This window comes from Boleophthalmus pectinirostris, unplaced genomic scaffold (assembly GCF_026225935.1).
Source record: "Boleophthalmus pectinirostris isolate CB_2022bp ecotype Guang Dong unplaced genomic scaffold, ASM2622593v1 HiC_scaffold_21, whole genome shotgun sequence".
Lineage (NCBI taxonomy): Eukaryota > Metazoa > Chordata > Actinopteri > Gobiiformes > Gobiidae > Boleophthalmus > Boleophthalmus pectinirostris.
Window position 1 is genome coordinate 32226633 of NW_026571175.1, and position 20087 is coordinate 32246719.

The following is a 20087-nucleotide window of genomic DNA, read 5'->3' on the forward strand; positions in this document are numbered from 1 at the left end:
AGCTGAAACATGTCCACAAGGTAAACACGTCTCTTTCTGTGCTGTTTTTAAAAAGAACCCAAGTTTCTAAACAGGTGCCTTATGTCAGGGGTCCCCAACCCTCGGGCCAGGGACTAGTACCAGGCTGCGGACTGGCCGGACCATCCCTCCTCCCGTCCTGCGCCTTTAAACCAGAACTAAACCAGGAGTCTAAAGAACCAGGTCTAAACCAGTTTTAAAACCAGGACTAAAACAGGGTCTAAAACAGGATTAAATCAGGATTTAGCCCAGATGTAAAACTGGTTCGGGTCTGCCTTCTGTAACTTTTAGGTTGGGGGTCTGTTATCTGTGTTAGGTTTATCTAGACATTTAAAAACAAGAAGAAAGACAAGAGATTAATTCAGTTTTACTCATGAGAACGGGCAGAGAGTGGGCATCAGGCCAACAGTCTCCACACGTTCTGATGACTCAAGGCCGCTCTCCTCTTTTTATTTCATTAGGAGGCCCTAGTTACAGAACGATAATTCTCAAGGGGAAGGGGAAACAGCAAAGACATAATAAGAAACTGATGAAGCTATGCATAGTCCAAACACATAAAACATGATTAACAATCAGGAGGTGCCTTAGGTTTGGACAGACACCATCATAACTCTTGCATGTGTGACAGTGGGAGTTGGCTTCATGTGAGGAATCATCTCGAGGTTCACTAGAGCGATAGGACACTGCACACAGTTGTCAAACACACAGAGGTTATTCATTTTCATACAAGTGATTGGTACATTATAAATCAAAGAATTGTAGTTACATAAATGGTTAACTCATAGGCATAGAATATCACACAAGTATTTAGCAAATATGGGATAATAGAATTATTCTGACAATCTGCTTGTTCAGCTTGTTGCCAAGGGTATGTCTTTGTTCTGCCCAGAATGTTCTGTGATATGACTTTAAAAAGCTCTACCTTACATTTATTCAATTACAGGTGGTTTTATTGCTCAAAAACACCTAGAAAAACAAACATTCTGACTGTGAGCGGGGTCGCCTCTCCACAGATCTGTCCTGTAACTTTGTGTGGTTTGGTTTCCGTGAAGACAGACAGATGTTTGATGGCCTCTTCACCAGAAAAGTTACAGACTGCACCTCTAACAGCAACATTTCAGGTCATGTTAAAGACGAGTGGATCTGGAGTTGTGTCCCGTCTCTGTGATTCCAGAGGGGGTGAGTGACAGCTGGATTAACCAATCAGAAAGACGCATGCTCCGTTCAAGTGAAAAACACACATTATACATAAAAAAGGAATAAAAATCTACATAAAAGACTGAGATTTTTACAGAATCAACATTATCTTAGGAAAAAGAAGTTATATATTTTGTTTTCAATGATATAAGAATATTTTGAGATGTCTTCAGCATTTGAGAGACTCATGATACAAATGAGTAGATGTGGTTGGATCATCTACAGCAGGGGTGTCAAACATACGGCCCGGGGGCCAGATCCGGCCCTCTAAGACCTTTAATCTGGCCCTCGGCTGATTTTCTACTAAAAATATTTTAAATTATATTTTCTATTAAAATATTGGTAATTTTCTGTGGTGTTTAACCAGAACCTCTGTACGTGGCCCCTCCCACCAGAGCAGCACAAATGAAGACTTGTCTCTTTCCAAACGCTCTTAAAGGACGATCGTTTTGACTGTTGACCGTGACACCCTCATCAACAAAATGTCACAAATGAGAAAAATGGAGCTGAGTGCAGAATTTTCCAACAAAAATTGACTTATTCCTATTTGCAAACAAGTTCATGTTAAAACATTCTGTTGAAATTGCATTTTTCTTAAAGTTTCAGGTTGTTCATAATATTATAATATTTTGTAAAAGAAAGAGTTAATCAATTAAAAAAAGATTTCTGGAATAGATTTGTGTTTCTCTGCACAAATATTTGAACTTAATTGTTATTTTTGGGGTTTATATGACATGAGTTTTCTGATCCGGCCCCTTTGGGATCAAAGTAGGATGGACACGGCCCCAGAACAAAATGAGTTTGACACCCCTGATCTACAGGATCTACAGGCAGTCTTCAGTTTGAGTTGGCTCCATCTCACAAATGGACAGATTTGGTACGTTACAGTTTTGATCCATCCAACATCTCTGATCATCGAGCCACGTCTCTCCCATCCACACACAGTCTTCTCCTTCAGGCTGGTAGTATATACCTCTCCCGTTGTCTGGTTCTGAGCTGTAAGTGCTCGTATACCAGAACGTTAAACTGAATAAGACACACAAAAAATATTTCTGTCACTTTTTTTCTACAAGGATTGCACTGAAAAAAGTCATATCTTAGTAAATTATAATGACGTGAATTAAGAACATCAGAACGAGTTCACTGCAAAAAACAAAATCTAGTTGAATTAAGAAAGTTTTATTATGATTTGAGTAAATTTCACTTGAAAAGTATTGTATTTTCCGGGCTATTAGGCGCTCTGGATTATAAGATGCATTAAATGGTCTATTTTCAAACTTTTTTCACAAATAAACCACACCAGACTTTAAATGAAACACAACAGTGTGATGGGTGAGTGGTTTTGTTTGTTTGTCGTTCACGGTGACTCTGGGCTTTGTTCAGTTGTGGCGTGTAGGGAGGTGCTGTCTGGGACCGCTGGATTGTCGGCGTGTTCGCAGTGACTCAGTTGTTCAGTCGTGTCTAGAAGCGGCACATTGCACTCGCTTTTTCGGTTCGTTCCTCCGTTCCGTTCCTCGTCGGCGTGGAGTGATGAGTGTGTCTGTGGGTGTTTTTCGTTGTGCGGTCGCTGTCTGCTCCGTGTGTGTTTGTGGCTTTGTAGTTTACTGAAGTCGTGCTGGGACACCCGAGTGGATTCGTGTATAGGGCGCTCTGGATTGCGGCGCGCGGTCGTTTTTTGATGGGGTTGGAGTCTTATGAACGCGCCCAATAGCCCGGAAAATATGGTAAAATTATCTACCAGTGGAATCAAGACTTTTTTTGTACTTAAAAGATGAAAATGCATCTTGCTGCACTTAAAATAAGAAAAACAACAACTTTTTACATTTAAAATAAGTCATTTTAATTTAACTAGATATTGTTTTTTTCCAGTGTGACTCAAGCAACATTAGATTCTGTGTCTTATTTTAAAGGTGCATTTTCTAACTTTTTGGTGGAAGGTCCATAACCTGCTCGTTTCTATGGATAAGGAATTGGAATGTTCCACGGTATGACATTAAACAGCTTTACTTTACATTTATTCAATTACAAGTGGTTTTACAGCTCAAAAATACAGAGAAAAACAGAGATTCTGACTGTGAGCGGAGTCGCCTCTCCACAGATCTGATCTGTGACTTGGTCTGGTTTGGTCTCCATGGAGATAGAAAGGTTTAAAACCATACTGACCACGTTTACATGATGTTTTAAACCAGGACTGGTGGAGTAAGATCGCGTCAGAAGGGTGACCCAACGATCGTGCACTGAACGACCGGAATTATTTTTAAGAAGAATAAACATTTAAGTGATCGAGGAATAAATTACTTTGGCTTTAAAATCACAATAAACCACCCACTTACTTCAGAATTAAGTTTAATTCCGAATAATCATTTTTATTATGAATTAAGTGTTTAAATCTTTTTAAAGCAGAATTCATTTTTATTCGGAAAAGCTCTCATGTAAACGTGGCAAGTGTAAAACTTTCCAGACAAGTAATAACATCATGGAGAAAAGCATTTGACGAACCCTCCACTAGAAAAGTTACGAAATGCAAAGAGTTTTTGTATTTTTTTATCTTAAGTGTAGCAAGACATATTTTCAAATTTTACTTCAAAAAGTAAAGATAATTTTACTTGTCAAGTGAAATTTCCTCAAATTACGATAAAACTGTCTTACTTCAAGTACTCTTAACTCTAGATTTTAGTTTGCAGTGTACATTAGTTTTATTTTTGTAGTTGTTTTGTAGTTTTGTTGGCCAAATCTCACCTCGGGTCGAGTGAAGAACCGTCCACCCACTTCCAAACTCCTTCTGTCTGAGAGTCTGTCAGTCCGATCCAGAACCGATTTCCATTGATCCTTGTTAAATCTTTCACTTTTGAATACAGAAACCACTAAAACACAAATAAACAAAATTAGTTTCAATATTTCTGCAGTGACAATGGTTAAAAAATTATTAAAACATAACGTAAAAGTGCAGTGTGTAACTTTTCTGGTGGAGAGTCTGCAAAATGCTTGTCTTCATGGAGATGTTTTTGCTTTGTCTGGAATGTTTTACAGTATGGCATTAAACATTTCTATCTTCAGACCAAACCAGACCAGGTTACAGGTCAGGTCTGTGAGAGGCGACCCCGCTCACAGTCAGAATAGATGTTTTTCTGAGCTATAAACCACCTGCAATCGATGTTTTAAGGTCATACTGAAGCTCCACCACACTGAAAAAACGGTCCGAGAGGGGTTGCTCAAATTGCAAAAACAAATTTGACAACAATAACATCACATTTTTACGTTTCTCTGTCAAGCATGTTTAAATCTTACAAACATCGCTTGATTGTGGCCGATGTGAGACCTGCATGTTTTAATCAGGTTGAGGAAACATGACTTTATTATAATCTCTGGTGAGGCTCCTCCCTCTGGAATTCTCCTCCCAAAACTTTGGAGGGAAAATTCAAATGTAACAGGACACAGGACAGATCCAGGAGCAGAGACACACAGTGTGGAGCAGGAGGATCATGAAGCTGATCTGGAGGTGAGACTTTTCAAAGATTTTATTATGTGCTTCTCCGGCCTAGAATGTCGTCATTGTTAAAACATGTTTGTGTTGTTTTATTTGAAATTAGAATTAATGTAAGGACTGTTTCCATGAGACAAATTGTTTTTGACTGTCCATCTACAAGAGTGTGACAGTTGTACTCAGATTTGAATGTGTTTGTTCCAGAGTCGTCTACAAACACAGAGTGACGTCCAGAGCTCTGCTGGAGCTGTGGGGAAGTTCATGAATGTTATAGTTGATGTTTCAGAAAAAAGGAAGATGTTTGAGAACCAACAAAACACAGACCACAGATGAACAAAGTAAGTAAACCAACTAAAATTATTTTAAATTTTTTCAAAATGAACTTCCTATTGAAACTGTTATCGTACTTGTACAAGGTGATGTGGCACTAGGAGACTTTATACCAGATGCCCTCCCTGTTACTGTGTTTAGAGGAAGAAAAGCAGCACATGGTGAGTTTTGTTTCTGCAGATACACTTCTAATGTTCTTGTTCTTCTGTTCTGGTCCATTATTGTAGTAATAATTGCTATAAGTGTATTTAAACATGTAGAACAGAGTAGATCATCAGAATGTGATCATCATGTGTTATTCGTGTGTCCACAGGCAGAGACCAGAGCTTCTTCACTGGAATAAATCTTCACACTGTCCAGCTCCAAACTGTGTGTCTCTGTCCCTGTGCTCTTTGTGTTTGATTCTGTTTAAGACAAAACAGAACTGTGGAAAACTAAAGACTGTTTTTGTATTCTTTTACAGAATTAGATCAATTAAATTTAATTATACATACTTATACATTTCATGATAAGGTACCATAAGATAAATATGCATATTCAGCATGATTTGTTCAAATTTCATCAACATGAAAAAGTGACGTTCATGTTCCGAGAAAAATATGTGTAGAGGGGATCGAAAAAAGTTTCAAAGCCTAAACATAATTTTATTGCGTGCAACCGCTGTCCATAACTTTTTTACGCAAATCCAGCCACTTTTTTTTTTTCAGTGCAGAAAAGTTACACAATGCACGCTTAAATTGCTTTGTCTTGCTACTTATTTAGAATTTATTATTAACATTTATCTTGGTTATTATAATATATTGTGATGTGTGAGCTACTGTGTCCAAACTATTTCCCTCGTGGGTCAATAAAGTTTGTTAAAGTCGAATGCATCTCTATTTTGTTCTGCTTCGACAGGATTTCCACGTTAACAATCATTTTAGGACGTCCCATCTCCAGCTTTATAAACGCGTTACACAGTGGACAGTACCTGCTCCTCTCTGCTGTCGATCTTCACCAAATCTCCGCCGCTCCGCTGACACAGTGTCCGGCTGTGACTCCACGTGCTTCTAGTGGTGGCAAAATAATAACACTTTCCTCCGTGAAGCTCCCAGTTGGTGCCACAGCTGAGTTTGACCGCACACGCTGAAATTGTAAGGGGAATTTCTTATGATCAGAGTTATGAAGCTGTCATTTGTGTTATTATTAAAGAAGAATTTTCATGCTTTATTGTGACTTTAACTGGGTTTGAGCACCTTTGCCCAAAACTTGGATCTCAGAATGACGTAATCTCTAATGTCTTGACTGTTGTTTTAGGACATTTTTTGTAACTTGGTTCAGTTTGGTCTTTTGGTTCACGCCTGTATCTGAACATCTGTCATCATTTCTCACAGTTCTCAGGCTCTTTTTCAGAACACAGGACACAGGGTTTAGGGTTTTACTCACAATCACACATGATCATGAATTCACCTTGTTTTTTCAACACTAGGTTCCTGTTCTCACGTTGTAAAGGACATTGACCCAAACTCTGTTACTTTCAATATAGAAACTCAAACATAACAATAAATGAAAATTTGTGAGCACCAAAAATTCATCAGGAAAGGATTTCACACTTGAGTCAAACAGTGGAAAGGGTCAGAGCAGAGAGTACAGACAATGAGTACACTGCATGTCTGCACTACATACAGACTTTCAGATACACACAGTTGTGTTTGATTTTCAAGAACACATTACATATTACTGCGCAGGAGTGTTGATGTATTTGTTGTATACTGCAAAATCTACTTTGCAGCGGGTAATATACTTTTATATTTTACATAATACAGTATGAACTGGTTTTAGAAAAAAAAAAAGAAAAGCTTTTTCCATCCAAAATTCAAAGTGAGTAAAGTCTGAGCCCAGATCATGGATCTATTAAAATAACTGAGGGTGTTGCTGCTTGGTAGCTGCCTCCAGTTGACATAGTGACTGGTAAAAATCCCCTGGGCTGAGAGGGATTTTTCTCATAGAGCTCAATGTAATCACAAACTGCTCATGTTCCTCTGACAGGGCACCTACAACTTTCAAAAATGTTTAACTATTTTTAAATCAAACTTTTTCTCAGCTCAAAATCCTTCAGTTGTCTTAAAAAAACAACAACAACAACACTGTGTAATTGTTCGCTCCAGCTCTGTTCTAGCTCCTCTCGCTCTGATTGGTCAAAGTGGTCATGTGATACACAAGACCACGCCCCGTGCGTGTGCCCGCGGGAGAAAAGAGCACTACTGCACATGCTCAGTCGGCTCAGAGCCAGCGGAAGAACCTCGCCGGGGCTAAAGGTAAATCTGGAATCATGCACCATCGAGCTCGGCCCATTGACTTAAATGGGCGGCCATTTTGAAACCCCGGCGCTTGCCCCAGATGCACTAAACCAGTGATTCTGTTGTTACTGAGAGCAGGACTAAAAGCTTTGAGTTGCAATATCAAATGAATGAAAGAGTAGAGGAAAACACCTGATCAAAGTGTAAGAGTTTTGATGGTAAAACATGCTTTTGAGACTTTAATGATCAGTTTTGAATGAGAATCTGCATTTTACTGAGATTAAATCTTGTTTAGGAAAACCATAACCCTTTTCAGGATAATGTGTGAGCTTTTTTGCAAAGGTAAATTTTGAAAAAAGCTAATACTTGTAGGAGGAGGATCTGAGCTGGCTGCAGGAGGTGGAGGAGGGGATGTCGTCACTGCAGGCTTCGCTGTGGTCGCGTTTGTGCTCGTCTCAACTCTGTCTGTGCATTTTTTGGCGTTAACTGTCAAAAGAGAGAAACATTTAGCTCAAAATCACTTAAATTGGACACAACACTTCGCTTTCCCCACAAAATGACATAATCAAAAGTCCACCTCCTGTACTTTACCCTCTTGTGTGTGCATTTGTACTGTGCCGTCAAAAGGCCAGTAGTTACAAGATTGTTTTATTTATTTTCAATTTTCTTTCAATTAAACACTGTAATTGAATAAATGACTGAAAAGTAAATTTAATGCCATCCTGCGGAACATTCAGACAAAGCAGATAACAACATGAGACGGCCGATCCTCCTCTACTGTAGTTACATGTTGATACTTTGCAGCAGGATTGTCAAACTCATTTTCACCAAGGGCCACATCTGGATCATGTTTGTCGTCAAAGGGCCGGTTGTAAAGTTAAGACTAAAACTGTAACTGTAATATCGGTACGTTACAAAAGTGTAGAAGTTGATTTTTCATTTCATATTTATTCATTTTGTTTATTTTTATGTTTTTTTTTACCTTGTTATTATTCACTGGTCTTCTTGCTCTTATTTGATTTGACTAGTTTTATTGTCTTAATGAGGATTAGTAGAGTTAAAGGTTGTATGGAGGATTTTTTTTGTTTCAAGTTGTCAATGATAGCATTATAGAGATGCAGTAGACTTGTAATTATGATGACCAAAAAAAAGACAATAAAAATTCATCAACTCTGGACGTGGTGGGGCTAAACATTTGCCAATAGATAACGACACTGCCTCGTTATCTGTGAGCTGACAGGCTGTCAATCAATCTCCCTACGTTTCTAGCGTAACTGACTTGCCTGCGCCGCCGGTACGTGGTTTACGTACGACTGTCACGCAGTCCACAGACGCAAGACGCACAGACGCTGTTTACTCCACCAACGCAACAGTTCTTAGCGGCTTTTTTTGACCTATATCTTCCTCGCAGTTCGCACAAAGTTTGTTGCAATGGCGACAAGAATCCAGGAGCAGTTCGCCGCAAAAGAAAGTCCGTTTTTGAGGTCGCTGAAAGAAGAAGACAAGGGGAAAAGCAGCGAAGCCAAACTAAGGTGATTCTTGAAGATTCATTCCAGCGATGGCGCGACTGAAGCAGACGCAGGGTCTAAAGACTGACGCACTGGTCCACAAATTACTCCTGGACAGGTCACTTCTGCTTATTATGAAAACGTACTTTATTTCCAAGAGCTAGTCAAACGTTTTTCAGGACACGAAAGCGATATCCTATGTCTGAAAACGTAATTTTCAAGGCAAAGAAGAGTCCACTTGCTGTTGCGTGTTGAAGCTAGTTCATTCGCACTGAATCTCCGCGCAACCTTCTCTGCACCCCTTTCCTGCTCCTCTCCCCGCTGCCCGATCCGCTCTTCCCCCTGCTCCTCACTTCTCCGGGCACGGAATCTCCGCGCACCCGCTCCCCCGCTCCTCACTTCTCCGTCTTGCCTAACCAACACTGTAGTTAGTTGTTTACAAGTCATGTGCAGCACCGGCTGTAAACAAACCTGTTTCTGGCGTAAGGAGGAGGCGGGAGGAGGTGTTTCTACGTAGGAGCTGTAGGGGAGGGGGGTGGTTTCACGCATGCGCAACATTTGAAAAAGGACAAACAGTCGCTGGATTTCTCGTTCCTTGGAAAATCCTCTATACAACCTTTAATTAGAGCTTTACTTTATATTTCTATTGGATATGTTTTATTTGTATTGTGCAGCACTTGGGAAATTGTTTTGTTTATGAAATGTGCTGTAGAATTAAAGTGGATTGGATTTAAAAGGTTTAAGTTAAGTTAGAGTTAAGTTAAAATATTCACATGACTCCTTCAGTAACATTCATGAAATAGCCGTCCTTCTGTATCAGTTTTTCTTTTCTTGGACACTTTTGGCGAAATTTGATGAGTTTTCTCGGCCTCTCTAGTGGCGGGATACAGTCACTTCACGGGAAACAACTGTGGTGCATTGTGGGAGATGTAGTAGCGGCACAGAGTCAGAACATAATAATAAATTATACATTTTAACCCCTTGTGAACCACATAAAATGGCTTGCCACTTGTGCTTTACAGTGACTTTCTCTGGGAGTGTGACGCTAACTGCAGGCACTAATCTGTCTGAAGTTTTGTTAGACTTTAATCTGAACTTTATTTTAACACAATCTGACCAAAAACAATAACAGATGATCAGACTTGTGCTGCTGAACAAGCCTCTCGCACATAAAATTACAGTCTTGAGTTTTCAGGCTATTTTGAAACTTTTTTGACAGTGTTTGCGAACACCCCCCTGGCGTGATGTCACTGCACAGTTTCCAGGTTTTTTTTAAATAATCAATGCTTCATTTAGTGGTAAATATGTGTCACAGTTTTACATCGGTGAAGTAGTTTATAAGAATTTAGTGAATGAAGAGCTGAAACATCAGGAAGTAGAATTTGGTTCTAAAATAAAGTCACTGTCATCATCTACTATAAAAAAAAAAAAAAGAAATTGGCCGCAGAACATTTAACTTCAAAGCCCCAAATGAACGGAACAACTTGTCCTCCTCAATCCGATCAGTTACATCGATCCACCAGTTTGAGGCGTGAGTCTTCAGATACTTACAAACATCATGCTCCTGTTTTCAATAAAAATACATTTTTGTTCTGTGTACTTCCTGTTGTACACAGAGTTGCTTTTTTTCTTCAATAATTTACAAATATAGGCGTGGTGATGATCAAATCACAGATGTATATCGTAGAATCCTGTAGTGTGGATGTTGTCTGTGTGTTGTGTTTGTCTTTTGTTTTTTAATGTAATTAGGACCCCCTCGCAAATGTTACATCTCAAGAGGCTTCCCTTATAAATAAATAAATAAATTAATCAGTAAATAAATCAATAAATCAGTTAATACTTTTAACTACATGTATCTCTACCACGGTGACTAGGGATGCAACGATATTTGATGTAATATTTAGTGCTGTCAGGCAATTAAAAAAATTGAGAGATTAATTAATTATGATCTGTAATTAATTAATCTATTTAATCTCTTTTTAATCTCACCTAAAAATTGCTGAGAAAAGCCTTCAATTTGAGGTATTTTCATTTAAATTCATTATGACATTATTACTATAACATATGAACCATGAACACTCTAGAGCCACATCAGCTCGTTTGACATTATAATGTGTTTAATGCTGATTTGCGCAAGTCTCACAGAAACGAAACTTAAAAACCGCATGGCTAATTTGCATAAACTAAGCGAGAAAAAAAAAAATGCTCTTGTGTCGCTGATGCGGTTCAGCTTCTGTGGGACTGAAGGACACGACTCAGTGGAATATAGATGTTCTTTCTGTGACAGTGTTGAAGGTGAAGGTGAGTCTGTTCTGTGTTTGTGTCGTGATGTTTTCAGACGTGTGCAGGTTTATCGCAGATGCGGCGAGAACGAGAAAGAAAATCACAATTGTTCGCAGGAGCGATGTGTTATTGTCCCAACAACACATAAAAACAGATTTTATAATAAGGCAACTCGCGTACAGTAACAGGAAAGTTAGAGATTAACGCGATTAAAAAACATAACGCGCTAAATATGACTGTAATTAATTAATCGCAATTAACGCGATAATTTGACACCCCTAGTCATATTGAATCGTTTTATATTGGTGTTAATCACATTTAATCACATTTTGTCCCTTTTGTGTGACTCACGGAAAAGGGCGATTCCATCAAAGACGTAAGCGACGATCAGAACTGCAGCCATCACCACAGCCACTCTGAGCACCGTCACCTTCACCCTCCTCCCCGAACGCGCTCCTGTACACACACACACACACACACACACACACACACACAGGACTGAACTTTTATACACACTAACCACCACCAGAGAGACACGAGTTTACTTTCCTGGTGTCGCTTGTATCATTTCATGCAGCTCCTGTTTGTGTTTGTGCGTCGTGTAACTTTTCTGGTGGAGGCTCCGTTAAATACTTTTCTCCACAGAACTGTTATTCCTTTGTCTGGAATGTTTCACAGTGTGGTATATTAAACCTTTCTATCATCACTGAGACCAAACCAGACCAAGTTACAGGTCAGATCTGTGGAAAACCGACTCCGCTCACAGTCAGAATGTTTGTTTTCTAGGTGTTTTTGAGCTATAAAACCACCTGTAATTGAATAAATGTAAAGTAGAGCTGTTTAATGTCACACTGTGGAACATTCCAGGCAGAGCAATGACATATCCGTAGAAACAAGCAGGTGACAAAAAGTTACACAGTGCAGCTTTAACATGCCAGAGTAAAACATCATTCTAATATCTGTTCGAATGAAACAAAGAATTGTATACAGTTTGATTTCAGTCTTTTAAAAATCATTTTCCTTGTTGATCAATAAAGTTTGTCTAAGGCTGCGTTCAGACTGCAGCCTGAAGTGACCCAAATCTGATTTTTTGGCCCCTATGTGACCTGTATCTGATCTTTTAATGACAGTCTGAACGACACAGATCCGATTTTTTTTCAAATGTGACCCAGGACACTTGGATATGTGCTCCTGAAACCGATACATATCTGATCTTTTGACATGTGACTTCAGTCTGAACGGTCAAAGTGCATTCATCCACCTACACGTTATCAACAAGACACAAACGTCACTATTCTGCGCTGAAGTAGGAGAAAATTGTTAATGAACTCTGTGTCACTGAAGCGAAGCACATCACCACTCATCACTCTTGGCTACGTCTCCACATCCACACGTTCCTTTCAACGGACTGAACCACAAAACACCACGACCAAAAACCTCGTCCTTCTCCTTCTCAATCTCCTCTTTAAAACAAATTGTTCATGTTCTGGCTCTGGTACGAGAGGAACTTTAAAATCTCCAGGTGCTCAATGCTGCGTCCATATTTGGACAACTTCTGTAAACACAGAGACGCTCGCTGCGGTTGACGTCATCGTGTCTCCAGTGTCACATGTGGGACACTTTTGGGGCGTTTAAAGTTCACACTGGAGTCACATACAAGTCACATTTAATTGGAAATGTGAACGAAGTCGCAAAAACATCGGATTTCACAAAAAAATCGGAATTGAGCGTTAAGCCCTGCAGTCTGAACGTAGCCTAAGTTTAAGTCTAAGTTTAGAAATGTATTATGTTAATGTTCCTGTTGCAGCTCCCTCCTCTCCGACCTCGACTCCAAATCCATTTCCCGCCTCCAACTGGTTCAGAACGCAGCAGCTCGTCTCCTCACTGGGTTTAACATTGTGACAAAGTGGGCCTTTGTCCCATTTTAAATTCACAGTCATTTATGTTAAACATTTTGATTTTGAAATCGAATCGAATTGAATTAGGCAAAATCGAATTAGGCCCAGGAAAAGAAATCCTCACTTTGCTTTGAAAGTTACCAGGAAAATCACCAAGGTACTTCTGCTGGACGGGGTGTAAAGCAAAGCAGGTGTTGGCATTTAGGGAGAAACTTCTGTGCAGATCGTTTGGTGCTTTTGATTTGAATTAACTTATTTTCAGTTTATTTGTACTTTCTTTTGCGTTAACTCCAGAAGTTTGTTTTAAAATCAATTTTGTCTGGTCAAAGACACTTTTTTGTCGTAGTCTGCCTCCTACTTTGACCACGTCGGGCCAGCTTCCCCACAAACATGAACATATTTCCCCTATTTTATTTCCCTTCACTGGCTCCTGTGTGTTATAGAAATGATTTTAAGATTTTAATGATCACTTTTGAAGCTCATTTAGGTCTTGCACCAAGTTATTTCAGAACTTTTAACCCCGTACGACCCTCCTGAAGCCTTAGATCCTCCTCATGTCCCTGTGTCTGTTCCGGAGTCCAGGTTCCAGACGAAGCTGCCTGAGGAGATGAGCCTCGCACCATCACTTCTTAAAACTCATTTTTACCAGATGTCCTTCCTTTAACTGGTTTTAGGGTGATTTATTTATTATAATTGATTGAATTGTTTGATCCTGTTTATTTATTTGACTGTTAACTGATCTGTTTCTTTGTCTTTGTTTGTATGCTCTCTCTTTCGTACTGATTTTTGCTCTCTGTACAGCACTTTGTCAACCTTGTTTGTAAAAAAAAAGACTTTTCTTATTCCTATTATTATGTATCCTGTTACTGGAAATATAATACTGTTCTTGTCTTTATTTTTCCTGCTAATGCTGTAGCTCTTTCAAATTTATAACATCTACTTTCCATTTAGATACTCCACACGTAAAGAAAAGTATTTTAGGGTCTTACCTGTGTGTGGAGCGCCTCTTTCTGGAACGTTAACATATGAGATGTGGTTTTCGTGCATCTCGACTCGGCACAGACCCAGAACTGAGCGGACAGCGGGGAAAGTTCAGTCTCTGTCTATGCTTAAAAATGATTCAGCTTCCTTCTTATTTCCTAAAAGTGCAAGCTGGACTTCCTCAAACTATTTATGTTTTAAAGAAAAGCAGATATGATACTGTGGAAAATTTAGTACAACACAGAAAGAACTAATTTGAGACATTTACAGATGGTGGACAAGTTTTTAAGATTCACAGGTGAGATGTTTCTGTTTATCTTTTCATGGGTTTCAGCTTCTTGTTCAGGGTGACCAGACAGACGTCCCTATTTCCCCGAGACAGTCCCAGTTTTGAGTCCAGTGTCTTCCAGCAGATATCTATAAAACCATTAATTTGTCCCAGTTTTTGACCAATTTGAAACCCACCAACAGTAAAGATGGGAATATATTGTCACTGTCTGTTTGTTTTTTAGCTAAAATACAAAAAAATGTGTGTGAAAATGACTATAAAGCGAAAAAACACACCAACAAATGTCTATACTGACCCACAAGTGAGTCAAGAATGGACAATGTTACGCTTTCTTTTCACAATTTTATTTATACCAAGCTCCCAACCTGGGTGTGTGAATTAGTTGAATCAGTTTTTTAATTTAAAACAGGTGAAAATCTGGTCACCCTGCAGTTCTTGTGACCAGGTATATTTTCAGTATTTTATTGGAAATGAATGTTAACTTTCCAGAGATACATGTCTGGCAGTTCATGAGTGTCTCAGTTTTTCATCATCTTTAAAGAACCATTAAACACACTCCTGAAGCTTTACTAAATCTGAAAAACCCTTCTGAGTTGCGGTGCCCTGGACCCAACACGGACTGGACCGGTGCCCTCAAGACTTTGAAACTGTCACGGCCCCTGTTGTGCCGTGTTTGTATTAATAATTGTTTTATTTTGAGGTGACCCGAATGCACTAGGACCCAGTCTGGTTCCGGTCTGGTTCGGGTTTCCTGGTCACCCTACAGTCTTCGCGGGCGCACGTTCGGGCCAGTCCAGACGCTCCTGGTTCAGTCCTGGTTTAGGACTGAGACCCGGACCGGACCTGGATCAGGACCGGGACTGAGACCGGGACTGAGACTAGGACTGAGACCTGTTTAGACGTGGTTTAGAACTGGTTTAGTCCTGGTTTAGTCCCGTTTCAGTCCTGGTTCAGTCCGGCATCGCAGTTTAAGTCACAGAAACGGGATTTACTCATTTAAACACAAAAAATTAAAAAAATTAAAAAAAACAAATCATTATCCGTTTTTTCATTTTGGTTTTGGAGACAAATAATGAAGAAAATTGCTGTTTTTTTTCATTTTCTTATTTTTAGTTTTATATTAAAAAACTAATGATACTTTGATTCTCTGAAAGTGTCTGAGTTAATTATAAAAAACATGTCACCTTCAAAATCCCCATTCCTCTTACACTTTCACTATTATTATGTATTTATTATGAATCACGGACGCTCTAATGCTACACTTAGTCAGAAAAAGCCATCTCGCCATCGGTGCTAATGCACAGGAGCGGCCTGTCTCTGCAAATAACCCATGGGGACGCCGGTGTTTACTTACCCACTATTCCCACCAGAGCCGCGTTCAAATATATAGACCGCTAATGTATGCAGGTTTATAATATTCATACAATTTAGACGACCAAACGGACTTGAAAGAAAACACACGCAGGGAGGCAAATATTGTTTCTTTTTGTAAAAATCAAACAGCTTTTAGAGTGGAGCGCTAATGAGACGCATATGGCCCAGTTTAGCAGAGAAGGAGGCACAGTGTCCATGTTTTGGTTTACTTAAAAAGCACTAAATGTGGAAATATTAAAGGAAGTGTGTGTAATCTGTGATCTTACGGTTTTAGAAATGGTGGATTGTTGGTGCCTTAAAGTGGAATTAAATACTAAATCCACTTTTCCTACTAAATTATGGAGTATATAATATCTTTGTTTACTGTTCCCGATCAGTTTTGGGCATCTTTAAGTACAACCAAGTTTGCAGCCTGAAGTGACCCAAATCCGATTTTTTGGCCCCTATGTGACCTGTATCTGATCTTTTAATGACAGTCTGAACGACACAGATACGATTTTTTCAAATGCGACCCAGACAACTTGGATATGTGCTCCTAAAACCGATACATATCTGATCTTTTGACATGTGACTTCAGTCTGAACGGCCAAAGCGCATTCATCCACCTACACGTTATCAACAAGCCACAAACGTCACTATTCTGCGCTGAAGTCGGTGAAAATTGTTAATGATGTCACTGAAGTGAAGCACATCACCACTCACCACTCTTGGCTCCGTCTCCACATCCACACGTTCCTTTCAACGGACGTCGCTGCCGCTGCCCCACAAAACACCACGACCAAAAACCTCGTCCTTCTCCTTCTCAATCTCCTCCTTTAAAACAAGTAAGTTGTTCATGTTCTGGCTCCGGTACGAGAGGAACTTTAAAATCTCCAGGTGCTCGATGCTGCGTCCATGTTTGGACATCTTCCGTAAACACAGAGCACGCTCGCTGCGGTTGACGTCATCGTGCCCTTCACACTTTTGGGCCGTTTAAAATGTTCACACTGGAGTCACATACAAGTCAAATTTAATTGGAAATGTGAACGACCTCACAAAAACATCGGATTTCACAAAAAAATCCAAATTGAGCGTTAAGCCCTGCAGTCTGAACGTAGCCTAAAAATTTGTGTTGCCTTCAGTGCCTCTGTAATTTCAAGTACTATGTGACATAACACAGCGCTGCCTTGATTACAGACGGGTGTTTCTGATCATAAACACTTGGCTGCAGGGGCGGAGTTTGAAGTGTGAAGACCTGTTAAACCAATCACAGTGTTCCTTATACCTCCTCACTCTCTTCTTTAGTCCTCCGGGTTCTGCCCAGTTCAGCAGTTTAAGTGTTTAGTCCCACATTAACCTGCAGTTAGACACACACATACACGTTTGCCTCAGTCTCAGTTTATGTTCAGTCATATGAAGCTCAGAACCTCTAGAATTCCCTCCCTGACTCATGATGACTGCAGGTGCTGGGGGTTAGGTAGAGACCATTCAGATCACAGGGAGGCATTTTAGGATTTAGGAACTGGATTTCAGATTTAAAACTGTCAACACAAATGAGAGAGTCATGTGAGGCTCACTCTGCTTTCTGATTGGACAATTGTTTTGAAAATCAAAACATCAAATTATAACCATGGATCTGTTAAAATAACTGGAGGGTGTTACTGCCTGTAGCTGCCTCTATTTGGTGTAGTGGACACTCGCTGGTACATCAGCGAAAAAATCCCCTGGGCCAAGAAAGCATTTTTCTCATGGAGTGCAGTGTAATCACAAACTGCTCATGTTCAGCTGACAGGGACCTACAACTTTCAGAAGTGTCGGATTTTGTGGCGATTTTTACCTATTTTTACATCATAAACTTTTTTTCAGCTTATCTTAAAAAACGCTTTATAATCGTTTGCTCACGTGCATTGGCGTGTGCCCGTGGGAGAAAGGAGCACTACTGCACATGCTCAGTCGGCTCAGACCCACCGAAGTCCCTCAAAGGACTAAAGGCGAATCTCAGGTCAGACGACATTGAGCTTGGCTCATTGACTTGAATGGGTGGCCATTTTTAGACCCCAGGGCTTGATTATAACATAAACGACTTGGCCATTGTGTCCAAAGTTTTTAATGATAGCTCAGAACCATGGCAACAAAGTGGTCGGCTGCTCTTGTGGATTGATGCCTCACACACTGAGCAGATTTTGAAACTTTTTGTTTCTTGAGCTCAGTTTTTAACATCCTGTCATGGGATTGTACCAGACTAAGAAGTGCAGCATGTGCAGTTTAAAGAACACACATAAGGGACTGTTGCATTTTCAGAAATGAGCTGTTTGTTTTTCCCGTCTCCATGGAGACCGTGCAAGCTAGCGACGGAGCTATCTGTGGACTTTTGAGGCGCTACAGGTTTTTTACACCATATGTGGCAGCAAATATGGCAGAAGATCCTCAGAGGAAAATCTCTGAGGGACTGAACACAAGGGACTGTTGGATTGTGTGAAATGAAATGCTTGTTTTTCTCGTCTCCATGGAGACTGTGCAAGAAGCTAGCTAAGTGGCTAACTATGGACACTGAATTTCCCTCAGGATTAATGAAGAATCTGTGTGTGTCTGGGTCTGTCTAATTAAAAATAAATCAGCACTACAATTGTCAGGAAGAGAGTAAGAGCTGTTTGAGTTGAACAGACCTCATACCAGATAATAGGTCATCATCAGGTTTAGGAAATTGGACAAAAATGAAATCCAGACATAAAAATCTCTGACAGTTTTCTACACAAAATCACTGCTTCTTTATCTTGATGACATGTTTGTGTAATAGCGCCCCCTCCCCTCTCCCCACTGTCCCTGCTGTTCAACAGATCTGACGGTTCTCCCCCTGATGAAAGCCCCGCCCTGCTGTGTGCAGACCCCAGCACAGAGGCCCACGCTGGGCTCAGGATGAAGGACCAGCAGGGGGCGCTGGTCAGCACTGATCAATGGTCCACAAACACAACAACATGTCAGACATCTCCATCAGCGCCACCACGGAAAAACTAAACCTGAATGGACAAATTAATTAACCACAAATGTAGATTCGAGGTGTTTTAGTTGTTTTCACGCCTGGAAACATCATTTTCAGTTTTCTTCAAGACAAAAATGCTTAAAAGTTATAAGCACATTTACACATTTATCACCAGTGTGAACACCCGGCCAGCAGCAACGCAAGTGTGCAGGAATATACTGAGGTCAAACAATTTCAAATAAAAAAAAAATACAGAGTGGTGGGCTGCTCTTGTGGCTTGATGGCTCACACACTGAACAGCTTTTGAAACTTTTTGTTTTTTGAGCTCAGTTTGAAACATCACATCATGAAATTTTAACCAGACAATAAGTTCAGCACGTTCAAGTCAAACCACACAAAGCAAGGGACTGTTGGATTTTGTGAAATGAGCTGTTTGGTTTAGTTTAGTTTAGTTAATGAGTCAGGGACAGTACACAATATACATTACTCTTAACAGGAGAGATGCTTGTACCAGGTTGTAGCATCAGTGCTAATTTCTACCTGCAGTACCTGGGGAGGTTCATTGATTTATTGTATTTACTGTAACTGACCTATTCTTTCTGGAGACCTGTGTAGCATGTTTTGGGTTGATGGGGGAAACCAGAGCACCTGGAGGAAACCCATGCACACAAGGGAAGAAACATGCAAACTCCACACAGATCAAACCCAGAACCTTCTTGCTGTGAGGCATGAGTGCTTGCCACTCAGCCACCCTGCCACCAGTATGGTGAGATGCTTCAGGCTTTTTACACCATACATGGCAGTAAATGTGGCAGAAGATCTTCCAGAAGAAACACTTCTGGAGGGAATGGACTATTTCATCATCAACTGAAAAACTAGAGCAGAGTAAGACTGAGGCGTTTCCTGTTGTGTTCACCTGGTGCCCCCTGGAGGCTACTAGATGCTGAGGGACACTTCTGGCTCTTCCACATATCTGCTGACCCTCCCTAACCAGTCCTCCTGTTAAACTGCACCGAGACCTTTGACTGACATAGAAAAGATGCACAAACATGAAGATCTCTGTTTCTCTCTCTCTCTGGAAGCCCTCACTGACAGCCAGTACAGTAAACCTCTTTTTGTAGACACACAGCCCAACTCTGAGGTGACTCCGTGCAGTCAGGTTTTATTGTTTAAAGGGCCCATCTCATGCAAAATAACTCTTTTCACGTTGTATCTTCTGCACATAAACAAGCACAATTTGGGTTTTGGAACATCCATTACACAATAGTTATGAAATCTTTCTGATTTCTTGGAGTCAGTCACAGACCAGGAACTATGAAAGACCGACTATTGCTCCTCCCCCCGCCCGTCCTGAGAAAACACAGGCTCCGCCCTCCGAACGTGACGTAGGCTCTGAGTGAGTCGCCCTTCCTCCGCCATCTCAGGGAGGGAGGGGGAGACAGACGTGCGCCCTGATAGTGGTAGGAATAAACTTTTATTCATCATAG

At 40.3% G+C, this 20087-nt stretch overlaps 1 protein-coding gene and 1 long non-coding RNA gene across 2 annotated transcripts; one reads left to right on the forward strand and one right to left on the reverse strand.

The window, feature by feature from the left end:
- Positions 1–457: 457 nt before the first annotated feature.
- Positions 458–14105, reverse strand: LOC129410090 (hepatic lectin-like). The gene is made up of 6 exons (XM_055157376.1): positions 13987–14105; positions 11451–11555; positions 7675–7794; positions 6000–6154; positions 3955–4079; positions 458–2241 (listed from the first exon to the last, which is right to left on the reverse strand). Exons 1-6 carry the CDS (start codon positions 14042–14044, stop codon positions 2040–2042), a joined length of 765 nt encoding a protein of 254 aa, XP_055013351.1. The 5' UTR covers positions 14045–14105; the 3' UTR covers positions 458–2039.
- On the forward strand, positions 4905–5459 carry LOC129410091 (uncharacterized). The gene is made up of 3 exons (XR_008632723.1): positions 4905–5037; positions 5116–5190; positions 5343–5459. It is a non-coding gene; the product is annotated as an uncharacterized LOC129410091 (long non-coding RNA).
- Positions 14106–20087: the final 5982 nt, after the last annotated feature.